This window comes from Salarias fasciatus, chromosome 6, assembly GCF_902148845.1.
Source record: "Salarias fasciatus chromosome 6, fSalaFa1.1, whole genome shotgun sequence".
In the NCBI taxonomy this organism is placed as follows: Eukaryota; Metazoa; Chordata; class Actinopteri; order Blenniiformes; family Blenniidae; genus Salarias; species Salarias fasciatus.
The window spans coordinates 12,156,800-12,176,719 of record NC_043750.1 but is presented as its reverse complement, the minus strand read 5'-3'; the positions used below and the strand labels follow the sequence as shown (position 1 = coordinate 12,176,719).

The 19,920-nt window shown below is 39.5% G+C and overlaps 1 protein-coding gene across 1 annotated transcript in view; it reads right to left on the bottom strand.

The window, feature by feature from the left end:
• Window positions 1-19,920, bottom strand: part of usp43a (ubiquitin specific peptidase 43a) — a 107,260-nt gene that overhangs the window by 6,869 nt on the left and 80,471 nt on the right. The window contains exons 12-14 of the mRNA XM_030093978.1: window positions 11,572-11,691; window positions 3,489-3,738; window positions 2,002-2,160 (exon numbers count right to left, since the gene is read on the bottom strand). Coding sequence (XP_029949838.1) covers window positions 2,002-2,160; window positions 3,489-3,738; window positions 11,572-11,691 — 529 coding nt within the window. The remainder of the gene's footprint in view (window positions 1-2,001; window positions 2,161-3,488; window positions 3,739-11,571; window positions 11,692-19,920) is intronic.

Sequence of the window (19,920 nt, the reverse complement as noted above, 5' to 3'; positions counted from 1 at the left end):
GGTACCTGTGTGGCAGTTCACCTGAAATACAGAACAGTACAAAAAGTTGTTTGCTGTTGGCTCCTGATGATAGAATTAGATTCCAGTGAGCAGACAATCTTTTAGTGAGTGCCTGATTTCCATATGAATGCACTAATCAATGCATCTCTTCACTGCCTCCAACTGAAAACAATTCTACTCTTTTAGATCTACAGCAAAAACAGCACATTTGAATTTGTGACGATTTCCAAATAAAGACTGCTTGATTTCTAAAAAAAAGGACGTCACACTTCAAGGAGCAAATATCTAATATCTAATATATTTTTCCTCTGAATCGATTGGGTTTAAAGCTCAAGAGTAAACACTGAAAATGGCACAGATAATAAATTGCAAATTACACCTTAGTTCACTGTCTGCATAATTTCAGAAAATGTGTCACCCATCTCATCATTTAATTCAGTCGTTTTCAACGGATTTGTTCGGTTCAGTTTAATCAGATAAATGCACATCACATATTAAACAGTGACAGAACGGATATACATTGATTAGATGTGTCCTACTTCTTTAATGGAACACAGGCGGCTCCAGACAAACAAGTAATATCGCACAAGTGGTCTCATGAGAAGAGTGTAGAAAAAAATGCTACACATGCGAGCAAGAGCTGTACATCAAGATCACATTTTATAATTGCAAATCGTGCTTTTAATGCTTCTACAAGAATGGAGAATATACATGAAGTCAAAGATAAAGTAGATATGATTAATCAAGGCAATCTGGTATTTTGTTTTCTCTAGCTCCTACTGAATGAGACTCAGTGAGACAGAGATGGTGCAGATGATTCCCACAGGGAACAATTTGTCCTTGTAAACATATAAACCCTTCCTTGATTATTCATACATGCGGCTATTAAAACACTTGATGCTACTCAACGTCACAGAGTGCTAGATCCTAGCTGACTCTGACAGCCACACAATGCATGATTTAAAGTCTCCAATCAGGCCATACTGTACAGTGGGAGGAAACGAGAATACCCAGAGAGAACCACAGCCAGCCCTCCTGCTATCTCACCACTGCCCTTGCTGTCCAACCGAGTTCTCAATTAAAATAGCTCCAATTTTATTGCTACTGAGAAAAACAACTGCGTGGGCCGTCCTTCATTGAAAGAGACATATTTTACAGAATTAGATATGAAGTATCCAGCATTTCAAGGGTTGTTTGCCCTTTTATCATGCAGGTAAGCAGTCTTGAATAACACATTTCTGTTGCGTTTGGACTCTGAACAGGCTTTAGGCTTGGCTGGAGGCTCCAGTGCTTAAAGGTCATTGACGGCCTTCAATGAAGAAGAGGTGAACATTCAAGACTTCGTTTCACTAATTTTCCTTAAGCTTGTATTCTGGAGTCTGGTCATATTTAAGTAGTGAAGCACAGAGCATCTAATGTCAAACTATCAAAACTCAGCAGAAGGATCTGAAGTGAGTAGAAGAAATATTGGAAGTGAGTTTTATTTCATGAGTTAAAATCCAGTTTCATATGATGTACAGTAAATTCAGTGTATCTAATGTGAAAAAAAAAAATCCCACAATTTCTTTATCTTTTTTCCCTTGAAGAAAAGCCCACATCTAGGTTGGACCACTTACTGCTGGAAAGCAGTTTACATGTCAGGCCATTGTGGGTCTTTGTACAGAACTATTTCTGTCTCAAGGATAAAGACTGCGCGGGCTATAGAATCAAGTAACACAGTCAATGGTTCCTAATACACAACAAGTACAAAAGGTAAGTTTTCCATTACATGGCTTTTTCTTTATCAATGTCTCATCAAGGACAAACCATGCTGAGAAAAGATTTCCCTTGCTGCCTTGCCCACCACAGTCCACCTTGCAGTGTTTTTCCCAGTAGCAACACAGCAGTGATTTTAATATCAACTGATTGAGAACATCCAACTTTATTATGAATTTTCCTGGTAATAACTCAACATTACAATTGATAAATAGCTTTTTTTTCCCATCTAAATTGTCAACCAACCTCTGATGGAGCTACTGGCTGACCATGGAGGAATGGTGTTGCGTCTCTGGTAGAAAAGGATGTAGGCTCCTCTGGTACACACTTCCTCCTCTGGCACCAGGTCCACGCTGCTGTCGTCATAGCTGTACCACTGAGCGTCCACAGAGTTCCTGCAGTAAGCTGGATTCACAAGCAGAGAACGTTCAAACAGTGAAGCGTGTCAGTGTTTAAAGTTCAGTGGAACCAATTTAAAATGTCCCAAGTGAAATTCTTGGTTTTGATTATTGTCAGAATACCAGGAAGCAGTAAACCCACAGACCTCTAAGGTGCTGTTTGAAAACATTGGGAGATAAACATCTGAACAAGGCTGGATTTCTTTTCACTGTGACAAGTGTAGCTACGATAAAAGAATTTCTTTCAGCCCTGTCAAGGAACCAAGCAGACACAAGAGGTTTCCAACTAAGCTGCTTTCAAGAGAGAGATGATGAAGGTTTTACCTCCTGCTGCATAACAGAAAAGTTTGTTTGGCTTTGACATTTGTTTCAGCACTTCACAAGTTTTTTTTTTTCCATCATCTTTCCACATTTGAGTGCAGATTTATTCCCCAACATTCAATTAGCTTAAATGACAGCTTCATTCTGTATAAGTGTCTGGAGCCCTTCATGACCATCATTAATGTGAAAGACACGTCATGAAAGACCCATGCATCAGGTGTCCTGGCACAAAGAAGTTACCACGGCGATGACCGCCATTCGCAGCGTATCTCGTGCAGTCTTTGCTACATAATCAATACACCGTGGTGTATCTTTGCCATCTGTGGCTTGGTGTCTCAGATTTCGCCCGGAGCTCTTGTTGGCTTTCTCATCTTGTTGATCAACAAAGCCCTCCACCTCGGTTTTGACTGGTATCTCTCCAAAAAATGTAATCCATCTTAAAAGTGATCTCACTTCATGCTTGGGAAGAAAGTGAATCGATTTTAAAGATTCCTTTTCATTAAATTTTAATTATGAAGACATGTTAATAGATTTTAATCTGTGTTTTGAGTCTTTAATCGCTCCACCCCACTAAAACAACCCACCTGATTCCAATTTAAATGACTGAGAGGTTTCCATTTGAATGAATTGATTCTCCTCATCAACTCATCATGAGCACTGGAATCTGAAAATCAACCAGATACTAGATGATCTCAAACACAGTGCAGATTCTTAACGGTGCCTCTGTAGAGGGAGGAATGCATCTCATTAGCAGTGACTTAGCTTGTGAAATGCAACAAATGAATCTATTACTTAATCACCCCTGGGATGATCCAGACTCGGCTGAAATCAGGTCAGTGGAGACAGCGACAGCTCTTTCCTTATTCAAAGTCTGTACACAGCGAAAAACAACACCCGCCTTCCTTCACACGCATATGTGGGTCCACCCCCTGTAGCTTTAACAGCTTCAACTCCTCCAAAAATGTGTGTATGGGAATTCTGGACCATAGAGCAGTGTATCATCTAGTTTCGTACCAGTATAGTGTCCTCCATGCATTCCACCGTGATGGTTACACACAGCGTAGAGGTCGTACAGATATTCGTGCGGGAGGATCATATCAGCTGGTTGGTGATGATGGCTGGATGCATGTTTCCAGGATGGAGTTGATGGCCCCAGGCTCAGGTTCTTCATGCTCTGACTTCTTTTGACTACATGGGGCGCCATGTCCAGGCCAGTCAGAGGAAATCGCACCAGGGTTGAAAGCTTGTTTCGTCGTTCACCAACCTGCTCAATAAGACAACACAAACCAATAAGAGACCAACATTTATTAGTGCTGCACATGAACTGAAACAAATTGATTTTTCACAACATTCATAAGAAAAGAGTTAAAAAATACACAACTGTATTTGTAAGTCAAACTACCCGAAAACAGAAGTCAAGAAGTCTTGGCTCTGTTGAGTGCTCACTCTTTAGGATTTAACAGTTCTTTTTCAGTAAAGTGGACATTTACTACACCATCTATCTGGATCACATGCACAGACGCATTTCTTTCACACACTGAGTGTGCCAAAATGACAAAGAAAGGCAGTTTGAACGAGGTGGAATGTTCACATTGTACTGTTCTGTACAGTACATGAGTGGCTGGATTACAAAAACAGCACTGTATTGTATTTTTCAGCATGCAACGTGTGAATGTGACACTTTTCTGAAGGAAAAATGAACGGTCGATTGGCCTTTTTTTTTCCTTAAGTTTTTACTTCCTATGAATGAAACTGAAAGAAGAGGCTTGATTTAAAAATATTTTTTATTTTCATTTATTGGTTATATAGAGAAATGCCACTTTGATTCATTTAAGATTTCATTCACAGTGAAATGAAGCCTGAAAAAGGTGAAGGGCCAATTGTACTACGAAATCACCAAATCTGCGATTTATCTGATAAAACAGAAATGATTTTTCAAAACTGGTGAAGGAGCTATCAAACTAGCTTTCTCGTGAAATAAATACACAGTAATAAAGGAATAAATGTAGCTGCACATGCTTCTGTGAGCTATCTTAATTGACCTTTGATTGCTAATCCGTCTGTATCGCACTGCCTTAGAAAAGTGTTATATAAAGAAATCAAGAGTAAATTTGTGTGAGACTCTTGGCTGCTTTGTGGCCTTAGCTGTTAACACATGACATGAAAGAATAAGGCAAAGGTTATTTCCTTCTATTTTTACACCAGTAACGACTCAGAACATTTTGTGAGGTTGTTACTTGGCTAGCACACTCCTGATGTTAGAACTTTTGTAGTGACTGTGCCGTGTCTCTTCAGGGAACACCAGGCATCAGCAGATTCTGAAGAAGTAATTGGACTGCAGACGGAGAAGTCCCATTAGACAGAAGAGACAGGTTTTCTGAGAAGGCTTGAATGCAATGAGATGTTGTCTGGAGTCAACTTCATGGGGCGTGAGTCAGCCAGATACTTAATGTGGATCAACCTGCTTCCAAGGCCCTGACTGCAGAGGCAGCGCAGAGCGATGCCGAATAAACACCGGGTGGAGATGGAGGCATGGTGGACTCAGCTTGTGCTGCAGAAATGGTTTTAGGTTTCTGCGATATCATCTCACCGGGGATCAGAGGCAGGAATGCTGTGCTGGTGAGAGTACCACGAGGACACTTTAGTAGAAGGTGACAGCTGTAAAATATCCCCCCCCCACCCCCCCAATAAAAAAAAAGACCTGTACTAACAAATACGAATGTTGACTAATAATTTACGCAGTAACTCAAAACAAAAACAAAAAAACAGTACGAATCATCACTTTTAGACATAAAGATTACATAACAGCGTTTCAGGCTGAGTACCGTCTGTGACAAAAGAAGTGATAATCAAGTCAATGAGATGGAAAACATGAGAAAATTAGAGGGACTTGAAGCGGTTCACAAACCGGATACAACAACATCTTTCACAGTACTGCTAATCCACATGATCTTCCTTCTTGAAATGATAGGTTTTATAATGACAGTTTTTATTGTCTTGATAGATATAGGAAAATTAGGTCTGTTGTTGAGTTATGATTCCTATTGTTTCAGAAAACTGGTAGACTGGTCCATTAGACCTGATTGATTCTAAACTGGATCAATTGTAGCCCTTCCCTCTTGGGCCACAGTTGCCAATCAGTCAGTCATAAACAGATGGCGGAGGCAGCTGGCAGGTGGAGGAGGGGAAGGGGAGGCAGGAGGGGGAGAGCAGCAGGAGCGAGTGGGGAGGAAGCTGAACTTCAAGTAAGAAGTGATGAACTGCAGTCTACTGGGAGAGACAGAAATGAAGTTTAGGGGTAGTTTATTTTCTTTGTGGTGGAGTTACAAGTAGCTGTGCATGCTCGCTAGTTTGTTAGTTAGCATGATTTTGAACATTGATTTGGGTATTTTTTTCAATCCGATTGAAAACAATGGTATTAAAAGCATTTGTATACGTGGACGGCATATAAAGCGATCCATGTTCTGTCCTTTTTCTTAAAAAGCATTGCTTTCATTGCTGTCTTTGCTGTGGAGTGCTGTGTCTGCTTGGTTACTGCATTAACAACAGGCCACTCATGTTGCTCGTACACTTGTTTGTTGTTCTGCCTGGGCTGTGATCATGAGTGACTTGATTATGGAGGCTGGGTAGATTGTATGGTGTCCATCATTGCTAAATGTCACTGACCTTCTATCCCCACCCCGTTGGTTTACTCTGCTTAAAATTTTAAGCTTTATCTGAAACAAGTTTGAGCAAATTATTGGTGAAGTCCATGGCGCTGACCATGGTGCTGAATCAGCCAATCAGCAGTTGTGGTGCTGGATTATCAGCAGGTCGCTGTTTAATGATAGATCTATGGCGCTGTCCATGGTGCTGAAACAGCAGAAAAAGTGCTGCACAAATGATCCGAATCCACACTCTCTCCTTTTGCGCTTCTGTCTTCGTTTCCCAATATAAATGCAACTAATTGATCAGCTGTGTCATTACAGTTACTGAACAGTGTCAAATGTTTTTGTTTTGTTATATCTGGCTGTAAAGTTTCTTTGTTGATCTGTGATTTTATTTCATATTTTTATGGTTCAAAGTGTGATTTTTTTTTTTTTTTTGATAATGTTTATTTAGTACCTTTTTGGCAGCGGCCAAATACAGCTCAGATCCAGATCAGATCCGTAAAATGAACTGTTACTAAGTGAAATAGCCAACAACTCTAAAGAGTCACTACAAGTCCCCACCCCCTCTGCAATGTGACACCGGCTTCGTGCCTGATCTTAGTTCTCAATTGATTAGGTCAGTATTGATCATAAACCCTCTACAACTGCAGGTATCATTTAGGTTGAGTCAAATTAGGATTTGCCAGGAGATGTGAAAATACCGTTTATTAAATAAGTTGTGTTTTTATCTTATTCTTTTTTAAGAACATATATCAGGAAACACTTATAGACATAATTATGTAAGACAATAGGTCACTAGATGTAATTAATATGAGAGTTAGATATTGTAAATGCATAAACAAGTTTTATCATAACCTTCATCTCTCACTGTTTCTTATAGGTTGCTGCAATTCATTTTTGGGAAGCCTGCCATGGATTCATTAAATACATGATTAAACTATTTTTCCAGAGTAAAGATACCAGTGCTGTGATCATCTGAGTCAGTCCAAGTGTCATTATTTCTCACCTTTCTCTGTCTGTCCCCTTTTACTTCATAAAGCTTTCCATGTTTTAGGAAATATCCACTGTTGCTGTGCCGGTTGTTGCTGCTGTGGAGGTCATAGGTGACTTTTTAACTGATGTGGTGAGTACTTGGCACATTGTTGCTATAGTTATCCTTGTACATGTTATCGAGACATATATGCCACAGCCTCCACTCGCAGGATGGCGTCACTCTTTGTGCTCGCTCAGCAAAAACAACTTTCGGTTATTCTGCAGAATCAACCCACATGAATTAAATCAAACCAAAACTCTCTGATCTGATTTCCTGAGCCATTTCAGCATGGAAATGAAAACTCTTGAGAATATCGGAAAGCTTGCTTTTGTTGTTATTCTATTATATACACACACACACACACACACACACACACACACACACACACACACACACACACACACACACACACACACACACACACACACACACACACACACACACACACACACACACACACACACACATATATATATATATTTTTTTTTTTGGCGGGGGGTGGGGGGGTGGGGATGAAATTTAATACTTCAAACATCACACCACTACCCTTTCTGGAATATGTCTTTTGTTTTACTTCATCTCTTACTTTGAGTCACTTAAGGCAAGTTTGCGTTACATTTTGTTGTGTTTCAGCATGTGTTAAAAGGAAATGAATAAACGTCAAACAAAAGCAAACAAGAAACGCGAAAGAAATTAGGCATTCTGCTGAATTCAAGACTATTGTATTATCATTGCTTAACGGCACTGATTAAAGGAGATTTTCTTTTTGAATATAACTTTTTTTAAAAAAGTGAATTAGATTACAGAGTCAGGACCCACTGGACCCTGTCCCCACGGCTGGGTCTCCCTTCTCTCAAGTGTCCATGTCTTTCCCTCTCTGTGCGTCTGCCTCTGTGCACGTATGTGAGTGCCATGCACGCGTCCCTGTGTGTGACATTTAGCCCCTCCTGTTGCCTGCGTTTGGTTCTGCACCCCGTCTGCATCTCTCGTTTCCCTGCTGTGAGTGTCCCTCCCTGGCTCCCAGTGTCGTCAGTGTCCCTGCTCTGGGTCGGCTCCTCGTGGGTCTGTCTGTCCCCAGCTACTCGCCTGCTCCACTTCAGCCCTTGTGTTTCCTCATCCATGCTGCAGCTCTGAGTGTGATCCTCATGCTTCAATAAAACAGTTGCAACTCACCCTGAGCTGTCTGCGCTCGAGTCCACCTGCACCGTGACATACAGTGCGTTCAACCAAGTGCACACTTATTATTCATCAGACCAGATCAAACACATTGAATCTCCTGATAAGCTAAACAAATTACCTCTGAGGATTTCATCTTAATAAGTACAGATAAAAGCTTTTCTCTAGTCCTTGTTCACACTGATGGCACGGACTGTACCATCAAAAAGGTGCACAGTGGTACTAAAAAACAAAGAAAACGAACATATTCTCAGCATAAGTGCCATCTGGAGAAGAGTAATTAACACACACTTAAATAATACCTGCTGTTGTGGCCCACTGGGGAGCGTAAAGTACAAACTCTACCTCTGACTCAGCCGTAACTCCATTTTATTGACAACAAATGTGGGCATGTGGCACAAAAACAGCCACAGCAGCAAGGACACAAGAATATCCCCCAACAGATGACATCTGTGTGTGTGAACTGGACAGCTTGAACATATATAATCACTATTGGTGGACATTTGTGTGGCAGCTGTGTGAAGAGAAACTAACGAGTCCACTGTGATTGCAACACGGAAAATTTGTCCTGGAGAAAGAAAGAGAAAAGCCTCCTGGAGGGAGGAAGCACTGCAGGAGGAAAACTCCAACACAGCAACCATACACCGAGGTATTTCAGAAAAGATCTGAAGTGAAAAATACAAAGACAGAGTGATTGAAGCACAGCACGGCCACCAATGTCATTAAAGAATATTCTTTTATGAATCATAAACATTCTTGCAGTCTCTGCATGACATGAACTGTGATAACTGAAGTCTAGGACCGACAGTGTGGTCGCTAGAAAAATTAATGAAAAAAAGAAAGACTATAAGCATGCACTGCAAATAACAAAACCAAAGCTGTGTTAAAAAGAAATGAATTCATTCAAATAATTGACCACCTTTGAATGAGACAAACAATAGTTCAAAGGGAAACAGCAAGGGCTCCGGGCAATCACAAATTAGTGATATGATTTAAAGTTTTGGTGTTTTTGTGAACTTTCATAGTTAATGATTCTAAGGTTTAATCAGCTCTTAAAACCAATGAAGCAAAAAAAAATTAAAAGTCACATCACTGAAGCAAAAGCTTATGAACTGTTCAAGTCTACACTTCAAATGTGAATTTTGATCATATTTTTTCACCTTAAATGTTGCTAGTTTTTCTCATTTAACCACTTTTCTCTGTCGTGTTACTGACATCTGTTGAATTTACATTTCGCTGACCATCGGACTGGTGGAAAACGTGGATTCAATTCATGTAGAATACAATATGTTTGAAATATTCTCTCTTTTCTCAGGGTTAAATGGAGGAAGAAAGAGATATCTGCATGAAGACAAAGTGCAGCTGCAAAAGAGTCTATATAGTCTATCATTTCTGTATTCTGCTTGAGTTTCAGTTTAACATAAAGAAAGGCAGAATTGAATCGTAAACACTACCTTTCTTCCCAGCATCATTTCAGAGTAACCACCGGTTGTGCAAATGAAAAGTAAAAAAAAAAAAAACTGTTTAGAATCACTTTGAACAGATGACTTCAACTCTTAAAAATCCCTTTCTGGTCCTTGTTTTTCTCAATTTTCTTTAGGTCAGCTTTTCTGGGTCATGGCACATGGCTAATTATTTATTTGTATCAAGATTTAGAAGATTTACACCCATTTTAAATGAGCTGCCATGAAAGTCTTTTTTTTTTAATTATCATTATTATTTCGGAGGTTTGCGAATTGCAGTGTGTTCAGTTTGTTGTGCAGCATTCTGCTTTATTTGATCACATCTATACTCAGCAGCACATGTGAAAGCCTGAGTGTGTGTTTGAATGTTTTGCCTGCTGCCAATGTCAAACCTTCAGCTGGAAAAAAACTTGGTGTGGGTTGACGAGCTGGGTTTGTTCAATCGCGTTTTCTGAGGCCACTGAGGTCGTTACAAATATTCATAGGGACAAAATGAGATTCACACAGTAGCAAAAACAGCTGACGGGTTGTAAATAGTACAAATCTTCGACAATGCGTGGAGATCAGGGGCGGTGCATGCATTGAGAGGTGGAAATGCAATTCCCCTTTTTTTTTCTCCGTAGAAAGGATCACAGCACCACATTGAAAATGCAGAGATACAAGCAGGTGCACTTCAGATTCAGCTGGAGGACTTTCTCATTGATTTCATTTTGATGAAACTTTCATATTAATGCTGAGCAGTGTACCTCGCATTACGGCTGCCCATTTAATGCATTTTCTTTCAGCTCCCCTCTATTACTGCCCGACCTCAAAACACTACCTTCTACAGCACTTACGAGGCAACAATTAACACACGATTGCATCCTTCATGCCAATATTTTGTCATTTAAGTTGTTCTCAAACTTTGAAATGAAAATGAAAAGCACAAAGAAATACTAAGATACAAAATACTTCTCAGAGGTTTCCTTTTATTGAAGCTACTTTAATCGACTTTTTTGAGGACAGAAGAAAAAACCATTTCAATTTCACTATTGCAGAACTGGTACTGAAAGAAAGTAGCCTTTTTGTTGTCGATTATAATTTTCTGTCCATTAAGGACTAGTTTTAGCTTTTATCTGTGTTTTTGAGAGATTTAATTTGACCAATCGCCTTCCTTCTGAATTCTGATTCAGTTCAGACCAACTTTTGAGAACAATTTATCCATAACAATACACACAAAACTGCACTCTCTGGAACCGCTTAATGTTTCCTCACACATTCACAGGAACTTCAAAAAAAAAAAAAAAAAAAAAAAAAAAAAAATATATATATATATATATATATATATATATATATATATATATATAAATAAAAAACAAACATGTCTGACAGACTCTGTACAAAGCTGAACATGACAAGAAAAACATATTTCATTTTCTTGTAACACTGTGCCAAATGTGTTTGGAGACCAGTGAAGAACAACTGCTCCGTTTCGCTGATGACTCAGTTGCTTTTAACGGAAATAGAACTCAAACCTGTACTTACAAAGATTCAACAAGACATAAGCTGGTGAAAAAACTGCCCCTGCTGTTTTATCTAACCTGAAACTTCTGTTGAAGTGCGCTTTTAAGGTCTGCCATTAATGAAAATTACCCCTTTCTTTTTCCTTGTCACACGCCATTAAAGTTTCTCTTATCCAGTCTATAATTTGTCACAAAGTTTTTCTTGAGTGAAACATGAATGAGTGTCGCTTGAACGGACACTATATAACACAAAACAGACCGAAGCAGTCCTACCTGTCGAAATCGCTTCAGGTGTAGGATCAGTATATCCGGCAGCGTCCACAGGCTCATCTTCACCATACCCTGCTGGAGCTGCTTGCAGTGGGGACACTTCCAGGCGTCGTCCGGGGCGAGCTACAATCAGTAGATTCAACATTACAAACTTGTCACACAAATAATAACAAATAACAATAAAAATTTGCAGCATGGTAATCCTACTTTAAGGGACTTCCTGTCCTCCTCCTGAAAAGCTAGTATGTGTGTTTTCAATGTTTCCCTCCCTCCAACACACTTGATTGTAATGAATGTACCATACAGGTCGGTAATGTCTCACAAGGCCTGCAGAGAGCCTGGCAGCGAGCCAGTCCATCACTCTCCTGGACCAGGACTGGAAATTCCACCCAGAGAGAGTTTGTCATCCAGAGTGAGAAAATTAAAAGTCAATATAGAAATGACCTGGATGGCAGCCTTAAAGCTTGAAAAACTCCCTACAGCTGGCTGTTTCATCTTCACACTTCTAAGAGGAGCACAGGTTGGCTTGAAAAAAAATCTCGACATTAGCATAAATGTCTGAAGCTGTTGAGTCATCACAAGGCCATTGCCAACTCTTCTTCTCAACACAAGTTCAGGCTGTGGGAGTTGGAGCGACTGCCAGCCGAAGGTCTATGCCTATCACATACACATCCTTTAAACCATTTTCCCCTGGTATTCTTCAAAGATTCTGATTGACAGGACAGAAGAACAGGGGAATGCGTTCCCTCTCAGCCCTCTTAAAGCTCGTTCTCGACATCATTTCAGGGGAATAGTTTTCTTGCGTGATGTCCCACAAAATCAGAAGAGGGCATGATCAATGTGGAAAAGCAAACATGGAATTCACTGTCATACGCCAATTCCTTACATGGAATTCTGCACCGGAGCGTAAAATATGAAATAGAAACATGCGGCTGTGGCTCAGTTTGTAAAGAGGGTCATCTATCAATCACCTCTCCTGTCACATGTGTTGAAGTGTCATGATTACAAATCAAAGCGTGTGTGTGTATGTGTGTGTGTAAAATTGATGAAAAACTTGATTTAGATGGAGAACTGAGATTATGCAAGAGACAATATGTGGGCATTGTCACATTAACGCTTCACAGCCGTCCCACTCATCTCCACAGGTGGTTCAAAGTCGTTATTGACTGCATCAACGAAATACTTGCAGGTGTTTTGCTTTTTTTTTCCCCTGTGGTTGCATGTGGGATTGAAATGTACCAATAGATCTGCTTTATTTTGCAGAACTAACCCCAAGGTGAAGAAAAATAATAACTTTGGGCCAAATCACAGCTGTATGAGTTCCCGGCCTTCTCATTTCCTACTATAATGCTGAAAATAAGGTATTTATATTTTTGGTGACTGACACATTCTGAGGAAATGAGCCGTTATTAGCTTTTAAAATTGGTAGCGAGTGAAGGAAAAACAGCAATTTCACTAATAGTAGCTGTCCGATGTATCCCAGTCCACGATGTCCTGTTACCCAGGAACACTTGCAGACAGAGGTTGATCTTTATGTCTCCTACGGATTAGAGCATCACTTCACGGGATGCTGACAAGTGGCACTCAAGGCCCGGAGTTGTCTGCACTCCACCAGGAGTATAACTGGACATAGAAGATGGAAGGATGGATTGGATTCAAAAGCACACACACACACACACACACACACACACACACACACACACACACACACACACACACACACACACACACACACACACACACACACACACACACACACACACACACACACACATATATATATGTATGTATGTATACACATATATTATACAGAAAACAAAGGCATTTTTTATTCTATCAGGCATGATTCTGAAAAGCTCAAGCACCTGGGATTAGCCTGCACAGGCAAAGAGAACATGTGCATATTCAAAACAGAGAGAGACTCTGGCCTCATAGGAAGTCTGGTCACTTGTCAGCTTAACTGAAGAGGTAAATCATAATCATAAATCGCCAGTTTACTCCAGTCTACACCCGTCTTCTGGCTGCCAACGTAATCAGCTGATGTGTGGCCAAAGCCAGAGCTTTCTCCTCTCAGGGCAATACAAGATGTTTTGATTTCATTATCTAAATTGATCAGAAAATCAAACTGCTTTGTCAAACCACGATGTTTCATTTCACAAAATATGATTAGGCGGGGCATTAAAAACACGTTGACAGATTTATAGCAGCAGTTGTGATATCGTGTTAGCACTGAAATTATTCCTTGTTTTCCTCACAAAGTTAACAACTGAAAAGTTGACCATTCAAAAATAGATCTGAAAAAAAAAAAAATCAGTCATAGCATTCTTCCCTTATACTATGATGAAAATAAAAAAGAAAACAGAGAGCATTTTACCGAGAATATGTTTTTCCAATCATGTGTCATTTGAAGAGGTAATTATCTGCACAGTCTGATCATACGTTAGCGGACGGCATACTGTCGGCAGGCGTTTCGCTTTAGCGTCCGTGTGTGTTTACCAGTTCATTCTGAAACGTCACGTACTGCATGTGGCCTATTAAGAATGTCGCGGATGACAGACCTGCACAGCTGCCAGGTAATGTGTCAAATTTTTATAATAATTTATATGAACACCTTTTTGATCAGCGATGAGCAGGTCGCGACATGTGAAGCTGTTGTTCCAACAGAGAGAAATATAATAATATTCCTCATATAATAATGTTATCATGTAAAAGCCCTAATAAAAATAACATCATGGGAAAACTGTCTTACTAGATACATACTCAATATCAGCAGGAAACTTTCTGAGCCGTTTCAAACATTTTTCATATTCTCAAAGATGAAATGAAATAAAAATGTAATCAAAATTCACAAAACAGTCAATTACATTTTCATAACAAGCAGAATGTGTCCTTCCATTCGCACTCATCAACAGTGACTCCTATACCAGTTAACAGACAAACTGCAGACTTCCTGTTAGATTCAGGTCAGGGGTGTCAGCATGAGATTTTTAGATCCTGATGAGGTGCATGTTTCCATTTTATGAAGATTTTTTTCCTGGTCATGGTGTGAATTTGGTGACTTTTGGGACATGTTTGGGGGTCAAACTTGGGCTCATTTACGCGAGTGCATAATAAGTAAGAAGAAACACAGTAGGCTCTTTGCCTTTTGCACCACCTCATGCTGCCTCGCTTTCACTTTCTCACTTTCGCATCATTGATTTTCTTATTCTTCCACCATTTTCCTTCTGTTATTCTCTTTGCATGATATTCTGCATTGATCTTCTTCCATTGTTCTGCTGTAAAGCTTGTTGCTCATCTCAGCAGCTCCTTCCGTGGCCGACTGAGAAACCTTCAGAGCAAGAAAGAGCGCTACCGCAGGTCCTTCACCATCACCGCTGTCAGGCTGTACAACTCCACTGTATAGAATTCTTTTGTGCAATAACCCTGGGCATTATATGATCCTGCAACCATGGTCACTGTAACTTGAATAAGAAATTCAATGACGCTTTATAACATTGCTACTACTACTCACTACGATTTGCACGATTACTTGTTCTTTATTTGCACCTCTCATTACTTTTTGCACAACACATTATCAAACTGTTGTGAAGCCAATATTTGTAATTTAATCAAATCACTTTAATGATTATACAATGAGGAGAGTTGATTGAAGATGTTTGAGGAGCACTGCTGTTTGTAAAGGGGCAGTTCCCACAATAAATAAATCAGAACACTCATCGCGGCTTTCTCTATAATAATACCCATTGAGGCATATTCAGGAGCTGATAAACTTATTTTTGATGGTGGGGAATCTGACGGCTGACAAGAAAATAAGCGAGACTTCAGCATATTGCCGTTGTTTTTTCTTAGATATTTCTATGCAACACTTCTGCAAAATCACAATGTAATTTGACATGTTTGAATGGAAGAAATGTATTGAAATGACAATGTATGACATGGATAAAGCTCATTATCCACGATCTTTGACATTGCTGAAAAAAGCATATTTTGTCGCTCAAGCGAAGCTTTGTAGCTGTTCAGGGTTGCTTCATGTTCAAAGACACAAACATGATATCAATATTCAATCTAATTTTGACAAAAAAAAAAAAAAAAAAAAAAAAACGAAAAAGGAAAACATATAAGAAGCTGGCTGTCAATCTTCTACAGCAGTTGAGCCGTGACGCTTTTCCTGCTCTTATTTCATATTCAACTGAATAGATTCAGATCAGTGATAGTTTGAAATGCATGTTTAAATGTCCGGAACTGAATAACCAAGGATAACAGAGAGAGCTGAGAGTCTCAGCTCTCAACTGTGAGTTTAAAAAAAACCCCAATGAAATACTATTTTATCAGCTCTACTTGAGTCTCGTTGAGCAGGAAATCTTGACATGAGGACATTAAAGCACAACATCCCCTCGTTCTTTTATATGACTAATGAAATAACCAAGTAATTGGAGCTTCGCCAAGCAGAGAGGCTCAAGAATCCAAATTTCCAAATGTGATAAAAAAGTTCGGCCAGGAGGCCAAATCAGCACAGAAAAAAAAAATGTTTGAGCGATGAGCTCCAACTGAGACGAGAAACCATTCCAGATCTCCAGCAACAAAACAAACTTACCACACTTATGAAACATTGTGTTTCCACCTTTCCTGTCACCCTTGACAGTTCACAATCCGTACATCTCCGCCATAGCTTCTCCCCGTCCACTGGCTCATCACCTCCCACACCGCCTACTCCTCTTTTCTCCTTGGTCTCCCTGCAGAAGATTCAACTGAGTCCAAATTTAAACTGCTCGCATTATCACTGAACCCCACTGATCCCGTTCTACCACAGTCTTTCCTCTTTTTTTTTTTTTTCCTTCTTCTTCTGGTCAAACTACCATGTGCAGCTGCAGCTGTGTGGAAAGTGGGCAGGCCAGATGTTGATGCATCACAGATTCCATTTCAAAAACTGGCTTAATGGGTCATTTTCTGAGTGGAAATTGCATAAATGGCTCATAAACAGAACAACATAAAGAGCCCACTGACTGGTGGGTTAGCCGACATTCAAAAATGGTTTGCATCTTTATATTAGACTCACCGGGGTAACTTCAGCTTAAAGAGTCACCTCCAAGAATTGTATTCAGTTCACATTGCAGCTAACAGAATCAGTAAGTTACTACTTTTTTGAAATGCCTGCAGCCAAGCTGCAAGTCTTTGATGAAACAACTACTGAATCATTACTTTATCCTCACTCCTGTGTAAACTTTCCATTTCTATCTCCTATGTTAGCGGGTCAGTTTTGAACCGCGTCTGAAGAAATAATCCATTTTGTTTGCTTCCTCTTTGCTGCCTTGTCAGGGTTCCTTATTCATGAAAATATTGTTTTTTTTAACTTTTTGTTATCACCCCCCGGGCTCGTCTTTTGACATCATACCCCTCCTTTTCATTATATTCAAGTTAGGCTATTGTTGGATTGACTGCTGGCTGATAGTGTTTATTATTATTTCGGTTTTGTTACTTATTGTTGTTTTAATGTCTGATTAGAACCGAGTCCAAACTGACCCGAATGCAAAGGTCATAATTTTCACAAGGGAATTTTACAATTTAATAAAATTGCTTCTTTGAAATCTTATTTAGTTTAACAAGAAGTTGGTGACAAAGAAAGTCTGGATGCAATACACACATTTTTGTAGCACTTAATTAAAACGGCTCTGTGCCAAACCGAACACGAGAGGAAGGTCATTTTAGACTTTACTAAATCATACAATGGGAATAATTAAAGTAAGACTTTGAAATTAAAGTGCAACAAGATGGAATTTTTTAACGTCAAAGAACCGGTATCACAATACGGGGACACTTTGGCTGCTATCAAGGCACAAACAGGCTGCAGGCTGTCAAGTAACACCAATATTTTAACAAGAAAAAGCCCTTGAGCTGCTGTAGGTCAACCTGAACCCTTTGGCCTCAATCACTAAAGCTGTTTGAACACAAAAACAGCATAATTTGATGGAGATTTAAAGCTGCCAACAGCTGAACATACTGTATGTGTGGGAATAATGTGATTCAGGACTGTGTGCAGACAGGCTGTCAGGAAACTGACCTTAGTAAGAGTTTGGATGTTGCCTCAGCACGACGACAAGAAAGGCGAGCCGAAGCTTTCAAGCGGATCTCACACTAACCACCGCCCAGCCTTATTATTTCTCAATTCGTGAGGGAAATCTTAAAAATGCACTGCGTGCAAGACAGCCTAAAACAATCATGCGACCTGAAGAAGAGTGAGCTTCTGAATTAAAAATAAAACAACCTGGAGGTGTTTCTTGCTTTAAAAAGTGATTCTTTAGGGCATTCTCTCTAAAGAGAGACCATTCTGACTCACTTTTCTTCAGGAATTGTAATATCACTTGCAGAATCTGCAAAATCGTCCTTTTATGTAGTAAACATACCAGAGCATGTTTCATACGCTGAAACCGACTCTCATGAGAACTTTTAAATTACACAAGCTTAGATAACTTCACAGAAAAAGAAGGAATCATAAACAAGATGATTTCTGCCTGCTGCCACTCGAATTTATGATTAGCAGAATATTATGAGTTCTTCTGACAGATTCCTGTTAGTCAACGGCGTCATACACAGCATTTCCAAAGAAACCCCAAGTGAAGTGATTTTCCCCTCTTAACCCAACCAACCTGCTGGTTCGCATCCTGATTGTTTTATTTCTGAAGCTTAATTGTCACTGGGATGTGGCTAATGAACTGTCAGAAACTTAATGAATATATTTACTAAATAAGAAAATACACTTGAGAGCATCTGGAAAAACATTTTAATGAAACACATATTAGATCTGTTTTAAACATAATAAAGAGATATTTTGGTGTGTTTTTTTTTTTTTTTCTTTATTTAGTCTTGCTGAATTCAAACTTTGTCATGTGGATTTAATTCTGCTCCTGTTCAGTCTCTCTGTACTCGTGGAGCTGACTTCATATTTTGCGCAGCTCCTGCTAAACATGCTTGAAACTCTGAAGAGACTGGTTGAGTTTTTGCTTTCTGCTGACCTTTATGTAATTTCAAGGTTTTCTTACTTTATCTCCCTCGCTACGGTGTGTATTAATGCAGACCGGCGCTTTAACCTGCACTCCGCACCTTCTTACTTTTTAATGCATTTTGCTGTAAATACAAAAACAAGAAAAAGTGGGAAAAGCAGTGATGTGCACTATAATTGTCTTCAGCGTTTTAGAGCCGTCATGTTAATTGGAGATATTTTTAATCAACTCTATACTTTCATGAGTGATTTGATCTAACTGAAAAATAAGAAAATGAACACTGGCTGCAGTCAGTCCAGAAACTCCACCAAAGGAGACAAAGGGAAGCAAACAGATGGTGACAGCAGGGGAATAGACAGTGATCACATTACCGTACTCAGCTTCCTCCTCAGCGCCACTCCACTGGAATCACTTCTGGGCTTCTTATTCGCTACATGTTTCACCTGGGGTGTATTCTGAGGAATCATACTATTAAATTCTACAGATGTGCAGATAACACGCAACTGCCAGTCCCACTCAAATCCGGCGCAACAGGTTTCAGCTGCAGAGCAGCATGCTTCACTGAAGATCAAACTGTTTTAAAAAAAAAAGTTAAAAAAAAAATAAAAAATGATTGCGTCTATTGTATTCTAAACAAATTAACTTTTCCAAATCTGAACTAATCATATTTCAGAATCTTTAAAGAACACTTGGACAAATGGGGGATTGAACCTACAACCCTGCCCTGCCAGCTGAACCAAAGCCACACCAAGAGATCAGCTCATCCAGGAGGGTTCAGTGCAGCTTTTAATGTGCAATGGAAAAACTCCACGGTCTGTCTTTGAGTCTCATCATGACGAAAAAGACTTCGAGATTTGCTTTAAAGCCTTAAAAAGTCAGGTATTTAAAAGAACTTTAACTCCTTATGTCACGTGTGTGTGTCATTTCAGCTGCATTAAAATCACGATTAGTTGCTCCATTACCTGATTTTCAGGGAGACTAACGTAGCTTCTTCTTTGCCATCATTTTGATTGAACATTTCTGATGTTTTAAACACCGATCATTGTTGTATTCAATCTTAAAACACTTCCTCAACAATGGATTGAAAAGTGCAATATGAATAAGTTACGATACATTCTCAATTTTTTATGATGAAACTAGACAGAAACTGAAAAGACACATACACACACAAACACACACACACACACACACACACACACACACACACACACACACACACACACACACACTTTTTCATAAGTATGTATGACACATCCCTATATCTATTCTAAGGCTTTGTGAGTGCCTCCTTCATGTAAGTGAATTTTTTTCTTCTTCTTCTTCTTTTTTTTGTACAAGACCTCTACAATATATC